Source organism: Grampus griseus, assembly GCF_964374135.1.
Source record: "Grampus griseus genome assembly, chromosome: 9".
Classification (NCBI taxonomy): Eukaryota; Metazoa; Chordata; class Mammalia; order Artiodactyla; family Delphinidae; genus Grampus; species Grampus griseus.
Genome location: NC_139003.1, coordinates 21,738,768 through 21,749,772, shown reverse-complemented (window position 1 = coordinate 21,749,772; position 11,005 = coordinate 21,738,768). Strand labels below are relative to the sequence as shown.

The following is an 11,005-nucleotide window of genomic DNA, read 5'->3' as shown; positions in this document are numbered from 1 at the left end:
GGCATCTTCCTGGACCAGGGATCAAACCCGTGTCCCCTGCATCGGCAGGCGGATTCTTAACCACTGCACCACCAGGGAAGTCCCAAGGATGGACATCTTTATAGTATTGAGTTTTACCATCTACAGGAACATTATTTATCCCCATTTAGTCATATTTCCTTTTACATCATTCAGCAAAATTCTATAGTCTTGTCTATAAAGGTTCTTTATGTTATTCATTGCTACTGTATATGGATGGAATCACTTAGTCTATTACATTTTCTGATTGATGATTGCTGGCATATAGGAAAGTCATTGATTTTCTCCTTTCTTCAATTAATGTAGTGAATTATATCAACAGAGCTCCATTATTGAATTAATCTTGCATTTCTGAGATAAATTTAACATTATCATGTTGCATTATTATTTTCATTTGCTGCTGAAATACAATTTCTAGTATTTTATTGTACTTGGGATTTTTGCGTCTATCTTTATAAATAAAAAGTGGTGTATTATTTTCTTATCTTTTATATATCTTGTTTTGGTATTAAGGTTAGCTTAACTATATAACATGAAGTAAATTGGATAACTTTCTCTTTCCATGATTTAAAGCAATTTATAAAATATGGAAGTTACCTGTTTCTTGAAGGTTTAGAGAACTTGCCTATATAACCACCTAGACCTAGTGCCTTTTTTGGGGATAGATCTTTTACTACTGTTTCAGTTTCAGTTTTTCTATATCTTCTTAGACTATTTTGAAATTTTATATTTTCCTGTAAAATTAGCCATATATTTTTCAACTCTATTGATATAAAGTTGTTTGTATTATTCTCTTATAATTAGGAAAATCTGCTCATGCATTATGATTTTATGTCCTTTTTTATACCTGATAAATTTTTGTGCCTTCTCTCCTTTTTCTTAATATTTGCCAAAGAAATCTATTTTTAGTAGGCTCTTAAAAAGTGTTTCAGACCACTCTACTCACTTTCTTTTTCTGTTTCACTAACTTCTGCCTTTATCCATGACAGTGTTTTTTCAAACTTTTTTCATTATTACCCCTCTAGGAAACTTTTTAGACCTCTTTTCCCTTAATCACTAATTTCTTCCCCCTGCAACCCACAACCTTAAACCACACATATAGTACGTATCTGTTTATGTAGTATGGTCTTTTGAAGAGCCACAACCATTGTAATAGCTAACATTTTTTTCAGCCCTCAAGAACCGATTTTCGCTCCCTTGGGGGCAATATCTTTTCTACTGAGAATGCATTGCCCATGGTAATGTCTGTTTCTACTTTCTTTGGGGTTATTTATTTTCCTTTTCTTCTGAGTTGAAAGCTTGTTCGTTCACTTCCAATTTTTTTAAAGTAAAAAATTGAAGGCTATAAACTGTACTTTCTCCCCCAGTGCTGTTTGCTTGCATCACAGAAGTTCTGCTGTTTTGTACTTTTGGTTTTCATTCAGTTCTAAATTTTTGTAATGGCCGCTTTTATTTGAGTTATGTAGGGGCTTGCTTTTATATTTCCCCATACATGGATTTTTGGGTAAGATTTTTATTGTATTTTTATGTGACTGCCTACCTGGAATTTGTTGAAACTTTCTATCTTACCACATGGCCAACTGAAATTCCTGCAATCTTTCAAAGTTTGATGTTTTCTGTAGGCTTTTGGTAGACACTTTTTATCAATTTAAGAATTATTTTTGTTACCAGTTTGCTAAGGTGTTTTTACTTTTTATTTTTAATTATTCTTTTATTGAAGTATAGTTGATTTACAATGTTGTGTTAATTACTGCTGTACAGCATGCTAAGGTGTTCTTAAATTAAATCACAAATTGGTGTTGAGTTTTAACAAATACTTGTTTTGGAACCAATTGAGATGATCATGCTTTTTTCTTCCTAATTTCTATTAATTTGATTAATTACTTTAATATATTTCATGTGTCTCATCTACCCTATGCTTTCCCTTAGAGGACTAACTCTGTACATTCTCCAAGGCATATTTGTGTTCCCATTTACAATGATAATATCACTGAGACTAAGCTAAAAATGTTAGAAGTATTACATCTATATTTTCTTTAACCTTCTAATATACCCATCTTAGGGTTGATGGGATGATTTCCCATTGCTTTCTCTACAGATTCAGGTAGGTACCTCTCAATATTTCCCTGGATCTGAGATCCCTGGTGGAAGTGGGCATTTCTGTTTTCTCTCTGAGAGCTTGCTTCCATTCTTCTGTTATATCTCTTTGGGCTCTAATTACCTCCTCTAATTAAGTAATGACTAAATTACCACCCTCTTCTTTAGTCCCATCGTAAGATCATTTGGCTCTGCGTCATTTTCATTTTCCCATTTGTATTGTCAATTTTTTGTGCCCTTTAAGAACACAACCTTTCTTCTAAAGAAATCCTTTTCTTCCTCCAGATCAACTGGCCTGTCTTCCTTCACTTTTCACCCTCCCACTGCTTCTATTTTGACTTCAAGGCCTGAACATATATTTGAAACAAATACAATTCTTACTTGATTTCCTGAAGAGACCTACTTCCTAGGAAGAGAAGAATCCAGGCACAACACTTTTTAATACTCTTCCTAGCCTTTGGAATTACAATAGCATTGCTTCTCTCTACCCCAAACCCCCATATAACAAACATTTGCATTTCTCTTTTTACGTTTATGATTAAAATCCACCATTCCTCTGTGATTGAACACACAACTTGAGTTCTTGAAATTCCCGTCAGGGCTCATATAGTCAACACATCAGGCACTTGGGACATAAATGCAAGGTGACTCTGAATACCCATGTGAATTAAAGAAGTTGGCCCCTTCCATCAAGATTAGCCCAAATGGGGTGAAACTAACCTAATGCCACCTGCTAATCTCCAGCACAATTTAAGGGCTAGACTCTCCCAAGTTTGTTGTAAGTACACATGGAACTTATGCCATTAAGTTCCTTAAAGTCCTCGTCTGCAATTCTGGCTGAGAATAAATGGCAGCACAAATTTTTCCATTCAATAGCACCTTTCCCTTCTGCAGCAAGCCTGTCTCAACTGTATCTATGTGAATCAAGATCAGCCACAGTGACCTGTACTTTTGCAAAGCTCTATGTCCAGTACCTCTAAAAAAATAATGACTTGCCTATGGACGTTAGCTACCATAAGCTGCTAGAACTTGAAAAGGCCAAAGAACTAAAAGGCCCAAGATCACTACAGCACTAAACCTGTGCCCTTGCAAACCAGATGTTCCATGTCTACACATCTTATTTTGGTCCCCTAATTCCAGTCAGAGTGCCTATTTCTCAAGACTTAATAGCCAATGCATATTTGCATGTGTTGGGCCTTAAGGGGGAAAATTAATCATATCCATTTCCTTTCTAAGTTCTCAATCAACTAGGTAACAGATACAAGAATCAGACCAATGAGGATCAAAATATCAGTATTTTGTTGATGAGGCTGTACCTATAGCCAAAATTGGGCTTTCTAATACCAACCCTCCACTGCCTTTCCCACCCTTCCCAATTCCTCCTATTGGTATTACTCACCCAAAGAATATAGAAAGAAAACACTTACCTGGGGAGCTGCAAGGGGGAATGGCTGTTCCAAAAGTGGAGACACAGAGAAGTGCTCTTCAGACCTGCCTCTGGAAAGCAGGCCTGGGCCTCAGGAGGTGTGCTTACCATATGAAAGCTGGATCTGAGTGGAGTGGGTACATATTGCAGGCAGAGGTACAAAAGAGAGAAGAGAGCTTAGAAAGAAAGAAAGAGAGAGAGTGTGTGTGTGTGTGTGTGTGTGTGTGTGTGTATGTGTGTGTACATGATGACCCTCTTCTGTATGTCTCCATCAGAGAACACAATCTTCCTTTGGAGATTAAGTAAGAGGTAGAGACAGAGGCCAAGAGTGATATTCCAATACAGTTTCCTACTTGGAGGAGAATAGGGAAATAGGGACAAATGACAAGATTCTTGTTCCTGTGGGTGGGGCAAGGCCTGTACTCTTCATCTCCTCCCAGCAGGGGCAGGGGATCCAATTCTCTCATGCCCAAGGTCTGACCTGGAATTCAATCCCAGCTCCCAACCCAGATTTCGGGAAGAGTTCTATTAAAAGATTCTGTTACTAGGTCATTCCTACATCAGAACTCAGGATGGTGGGAGTCGGGCAAGAGCCCAGAGGTTCAGATTGACCACAACCAAACCCCAGACATACTCACTTGCTGAGTTCCATCTGATTAACAAAAAGAAGCAAAAGAAACACTAATAAAACTAGGAAGACCCTTTCAAGGTATTTCACTAATAACAGGTCCTCAAGAGCTGTCTGGCCACTGGAGTGAAAAGGGTAACAACAATAACCAAAGCTAAGAAAGATCAGCCTACTAATATTACCCCCATTGTCTGTCTCCCTTCCCACCACCCCAAGTCCTTGGAGAAGTCACTGAAAGACATGCTACATTTAGCTTGTCAGAGGCCTTTCCCAGACAAAAGTCCCCAAGGTACAAGAACTCAAATAAGGACACTACTTGGGAGATTGAAAATCAAAAGTTATTTATCAGAGGGTGATTGGAAAAGTCACACTTTCTCGAGCCCAATTCCAGAATGGTCAGTGGGAGTCTCTCTCCTGTTAGCTTCATTGGTCCACTTACCCAATGGCAGATCTTCTACTGAAGGGGACAAAAGGGAAATCACAGTCCTCAAGGGGGCCCCAGAGTTCCCTTCCTATCAAGTCCCAGCTGAGGAGACAAATGGAACAAAGGGAGGACTCTTTCCACCACCAAAACCCACCTTCACAATTGTGGGCCTCCTATTCCCACAAGTAACTCAAGGAAAGCTCCACCTACCCTGCTTAGTCCTCATCAGGAAACGCTGAACCTCTTCATACCCTTTGAGTCCTTCCTAAATACCCTTCCTTCACTTAGTGTAGGGGCACTTATTAGAGTCCCAGTGTTCACATCACTTACTCTCTCAAGGAAGATAGAGTGCCCAGGACTAGAAACTAGCATTGAAAATTTATCTACCAGATCAAAAGGTAAAGTCTCTCCCAAGATGCTAAAGAGGCATTCCCACTTTAAGTCCACATGGTGTGGAAGGAGGGAATGGACTCAACCTGCTAAGAAAAGGGCTTTGGGGTTAAACACAACAGGCAAAGGGTTCAGCGGGGACTGGACAGATGAAGGAACGTAGAAATGATAGGGAATAGGGAAGGAGGGGATCCTGGTGGTAGTAAAGGAGAGTGGTGCCCTTTGACTAAGGGCCCAGATGGGGTAACTAAGCATGAGGGAAAGAGTCACTCAGAAGGCCAGATAACTAAGTTCTAGTCATGGCTTTTGCCAGCAACTCAGCATGTGACTTCGAGCTTACCTGGCCTTCAGTACCTTCATCTGCAAAACAGGGGAAAGAGGTTTGTTTAACTAGATGCCTATTATGGTCCTTTGAGAGTCTGGCATCCTCCACAAACGTGATTGGTGGACTATGACAAGATATTCAGGAGGGAGCTAAAGAGGACTTTACCAGAGCAGGAAATGCCTTTCAGCCCCATCTCTAATGAAAGGGTCACATGTATACACATTCACACATACATAAGCAGAGTGGCCAACAATTTCATCCATAGCAGCAGAAACACTTACAGAGAAAAATAAATACTGGTGATGCTCAGTTCCTGCACTGGGGGAGAGGGGTCCTGAGGATGTAACTTGGAGGGGCTCCAAGGTCAGGGGAGAAGGGTCCTCCTATTTGACAGTAACTTTCACCTTGCTGTCCCTTCCCCAAATCCAGAGCAGCTAGCTGTTTGAAAGAAGCCGCTCCCACCTTCCCCTCCCCAAACCACCAACTCACCTGTTGCAGAAACAAAAATGCACAGACCCCAAGGGAAATAACCCCCTAGCTAGCCACTAAGAAATGAACAGAATCTACCACACCTGAGGTTACTTGGGAGTGTGGCCAGCTGGGACCCAAAACCCCTATTTCCCTGAACGTTAACAATGGTTCTGAAAGGTCTTGGTTTGGACCTATCTCAACTACCGTCACTTGGGTTTGCCCTCTTGGCGAAGTGGGAACTAGCCTGGATCACCCTTTTATTTCTGGTGCATTTATGATTGTTTCCAAATTTTTAAACCAATATCATTGCGAGTGAGCCAGGAAGTTACTTCTCCAAGTAGCACTTCAAATTAGAAGAAAAGCTACGACACAAGTGCAGGGTTCCAACCCTTGCAACAGGACCTGCAAACAGGCTCGCACCACCCCCCAGACACCAAGAAGCATCTCCCAGCCATACATCCACATGGACTCTTACATGGCCTCTCCTAGCAGAGGTAGCTGGGGCAGTTGGGGAGTGGGGGATATCAATCTCCTATCAACCTGTGATCCCTGTTTAAAATACACTAAAAATACATTAGTAAACATTGCTGTTTACAGAAATAGAAATCATTTCTGTTTCCAAAGGCCTCTCACCATCCCAGTCTTGGACATTTCCAAGACTGCCACCCCTGACACCCTCTCCAAGGTCCGCCCTGGTGGGTGGGTAAGACACTAGAGTCCTTTGAGACTGAGAGCTCCTCAGGCACCTGAGAATTCCAGTTTCACATCTCTGGTTCCCATGGAAGGGAGACTCTTCAGGACTCTGGAGAGTACCGGGGTTCATCCCTTCTTATCAGTTCCTGGGGGCTGTCTTGAGGCAAACCCCCCTTTTTTGGATGATATACGTGTTGTAAGCATTCCTGCTATTTTCGGGCCCACAGTCCCTCCCCAGAGTCCAACGTGCCTGCCTGGACCCACTCTCAGAGCGGAGAAGCCAGTCTGTGCCTTGGTCTAATCACTCTGGGAAAGAGGGATGGGCAGAAAGAAAGCAAGGACAATGGTCTGGGGGATCGTCCTTGAGGGGACAACTAACAGCAATGACTGTCAGACAAGCAGGTGGTAAAGCTGAGCACCTGCCCGGGGACGGAGCCGGAGCTGTCCACCAGGTTGGCGGGTTGCGAGTCGACGCGGGGAGTGCGACGGCGCCCCCGGTACTCGATCATGTCGGGATGATAGGCTGGGTGGCGGCGGGCGTGCTTGGTCAGGTGGTCGCTCCGGGAGAACTGCTTGGGGCAGAGGGGGCAGGAGAAGCGCTTCTCGCCCGTGTGCGTCCTGTAGTGGCGGGCCAGCTCGTCGGAGCGCGTGAACTTCTTGTCGCAGTCGAGCCAGTCGCAGGAGAAAGGGCGCTCACCCGTGTGGGTGCGCTGGTGGGACTTCAGATGTGATGACTTGTAATAAGCTTTGTTGCAGCCCGGGAAGGGGCAGCGGTGGCGCTTGGCAGCAGGTGTGACTGGCCTCCGACGGGGGCCTGGACCCGTGGCGGGGGCCGGGCCCGCCCCAGGGGCCACGCCGGAGACCGCGCCAGGGTGGGCAGGCACTCCCGGGATGGCTGGCGCGCCAGGGACCGCGAGCGCGCGGGAGGAGTGCTCGGGTCCGGAGACCTCGGCCGCGCTGGTGGCCGGGATCAGCTTGGAGCACAGGGTCGGGCCGGAGCACGGGGTCGGGTCGGAGGAACCGGACGAGGCGCGCAGAGCTTCCCCCGAGTACTCTCCAAAGCACCCCCCAGAGCCGCCGCGCAAGTCAGCCAAGACGCTTGCAGCCAGCAGGTGGGGCGCGGCGCCGCCCGCGCCGGGGCTGGGGGCGGGGACCTGGGGGAACGGGGGGACCGACACGGGCCCCGGTGGCCCCGGACCCGGCAGAGCGGACTCCGGCGGCGCCGCACCCACCTCCGAGCTTGCCGCTCCGCCCGCGCCCTCGGGGTCCGGCAGGCGGCGGTGAACCACGGCACCCGCGGACATGGACACCAAGCACTCGGCGGCGAAGTAGTCCAGGCACGCCACGGCAGCCGACATGCTGGCACCGCCGGGCCGCCGGCGCGCGCCGTCCGAGCGCGGCCGGCCGCGGGCGAGAGAGTTCTCGGGAGCGTCCGTCCCGCAGCCTCGGAGCGAGAAGCAGGAGGCCCGGTGCGCGCCGCCCGCCACCCGCCGCCGCCGCCGCCGCCGCCGCCGCCGCCGCCGCCGCCGCCCGCGCGGCGCCCGCCCCGCCTGACGCGCCCCTGACGCACCGGAGCCCGCGGGGGCGGCGGGACCCGCCCCGGCCGCAGGACACCCCCTCGGAACGCGCGGCCCACCGGGCTAAGTCATTTTTAACAGCCTAAGAAATTATCTTGTCTTCGCGTTCTTGCCTCTGCTGGTGAGCCAGGTAATTTTAATAAAGAGAAAACTCCCCGATCGTAACTTCTGGGCAGCCTGCCGGCTTCGCTCCCCCTTCGCCCGCTGGTCCTCCGCCAGCTGGGTGTCCGGCGGAGTCCGAGAAACTTTTTTTTTAAGGGAAAAAAATGCTTATACCTGACATGTCTTTCGATTCATAATTACGATTGTTAGTTAAGCGGGCTGGAATTACATTTCACTTCTGTTACCGCTGTCAGATCGAATTTAAAATATCCCCGAGTCTTCATCAAAAAAGTTTTCTCATCTAACAGTTCCACTGCTAACCCAGGGTCCGTACCAATTCCCTAAATAGAGCCACTACGTAGCCATTAATTAATAGCATTTTGAACCAGAAACATTTTTAACCTTGAAAAAAAGCAAAGAATCCCCTCATGGTTGAAATTGAAACTTAAAATCCTTTGAGTAACGATTTAACTATTCAACCAACGAAAGAAAAATGCATGTTTAAACTGCTTTAACCTGTCACAGGCATACAAACAAATTTCCACGCTGTAATATAAATTATAGACTAGCAGCGAGATAAACACATTAAAATGGATTCCCACAATTTTAATAATAGAAAGTCAATTAGGCAACATCTTTTATTTTTCTCTTGACAAAAATTAAAAATAAGAAAATGCAGCAATTTATATAGAATTGCTCATATGGCGTTTTGTGATTGTGGAGGTTTTTCTCTTTATATAATCAGATATATGTATGTATATGTTTACATTTCTTCACTGCTTTCATTTTTTTCTTCTTTTGAATTTAAAAAAATTAAAAACACAGAAAAGCAAACAGGATAATTTCTACAACTAGTCATAGCGTATCGTTTTTGATGTATACAAGCTTCACTTACATATTTTTGAATTATGTGCAGTTTATTTGCAATTCTTCAGTACTTATTCTTTTGAACATTAAAAATACATATATCTCAAGAATAACAAATATTCATGTATTACTTCTTAGGGTAATCAAATGTGAAATATTTGTCACATTTGCTTCAGGATTTTTATTTTTATTAAAAATTCCAGATAGAGTTGAATGTCACCTTATTTTTCTCCTCAGTTCCATTCACCTTTCTCTCTCCTTACTTGCCTAGGTAATCAGTATCATAAAGTGTGTATTCTTCCAGCATTGTTATTATTCTTTATTACCTAATTACCTATATATATTATATGTAAATATATATGTCCATGCTTATATATTTTAAATTTTCTTTATAAATGGTACAGTAGTGTACATATCATTTTGCAACTTACTTTTTCCCCTCAGTATGATTTTGAGAACTATCCATGTTGACACTTATAGAATCTGCTTTATTCATTTCAGTAGTTTTATGATCTTGTCAGCTTTGTTATCTTTATGGAGATTCTATTCTAAAACAGATAATTATTATAAAGCTGCTTGCTTCAAAATTTTAGACAATTAACTCTTTATCTACACATATTAAAATTCTATCAGATAGAAGTCTTTACTAGCTGTTTTTTAAAAATATTATTATTTAGAAAAAAATCCAAAGCTATTTTAAAATGCAGAGAGAGTATTACAGGCACCCATGCACCTATCTCATGTAATTGGTAAATGTCAGCATTTTGCCATATCTGCTTCAGGTCTGTTTTTTTTTTTAATTGAACTATTCAACTTTCTGATAAAATTGAAGTCCCTTTGCACTCCTCCCCAAAACCATTCTCCACCCTTTTCTCCAAAGGCAAACATTATCACGAATTTGGTATGTAACTTTTAAATCTAGGCTTTATACTTTTACTACATATGAACCCATACAAATACAGAGTACTGTTTTGATTTTTTAAATGCACAGGTGTGGTGTTGGACTATGCATATTCTGTGACTTGTTTTTTTTTCCTTCATGGTATGTTTTCATTCTTTCCATGTTGATAAATATAAATCCAGTGCATTCATTTTAATTGCTGTATTGTAGATCCATGCATGTGAACGTGCTGGGTTTATTCATTCCCCTATTGATGAATATTTAAGCTGCTGTCAATATTTTGGTATTAAGGGCAATGCTAATATGAACATATGTGTACATGTGTCTTCTATAGGTAGGTAGAATTTCTCTGTCTACCTATATGGGGAATTGCTAGGTTACACATACATTTGCAGTTTATTAGAGACTGCCAAATGGTTCTCCAATTTATACACCCATCAGCGGTGTATGAGAGTTCTTGTTTCCCTCACATGACCTTCCCTTACTTTCTAGATTCAGACTTTTCTTATTTCTGACAATTTGATTTTTTTTTTTAAAGCTCAGTATCTCATCGCTTTATTTGGATTTCCCTCACTGCCAACGAGGTTGAGCATATATTTACTGGTTATTAAGGTTTCTGAGTCTGTGGTTTGTTTTCTCATAGTCTTCATCCGTTTATCCAGTGGGCTGTGTATGTTTTCATCTTTTTCCCTCTTGATTTGTAGGAGTTCACATATATTAACATTATATTGTCTCATTCTGTGACTTCTCTTTTAACTTCCAATAACTTTTGAACTATAGAAAATTTAAAATGTAGTCATTCACTGATCTTCTTTATAGTTTGTGTCATTTATGTCATATTAAAGACAACTCTCCACACGTGATGCCACAAAGATAGCCTCCTATGTTTTTTCCCTTAATGTTTTAAAGTTTTGTTTTCCACACTTGTAAAATTGATCCATCCAAGACTTATTTTTTGGAATGGTGTGAAGTAGGAATTTAATTTTATTCTCCCTCCCTCCACATGGAAAACCTGTTGTCATGACCTGATTTACTAAACAGTCTTTCATTCCTCCCATTAATGTGTAATGCCACTGTGATTATAAA

General features: G+C 42.9%; 1 protein-coding gene across 1 annotated transcript; it reads right to left on the bottom strand.

Annotated features, from left to right (window-relative positions):
* Nucleotides 1-6,846: 6,846 nt before the first annotated feature.
* KLF14 (KLF transcription factor 14) lies at nucleotides 6,847-7,830 on the bottom strand (the record flags this gene model as incomplete). Its single annotated transcript, XM_082661777.1, has 1 exon — nucleotides 6,847-7,830. The coding sequence occupies one exon, from the start codon at nucleotides 7,828-7,830 to the stop codon at nucleotides 6,847-6,849; it is 984 nt and encodes a 327-aa protein (XP_082517903.1).
* Between the last annotated feature and the right edge of the window lie 3,175 nt (nucleotides 7,831-11,005).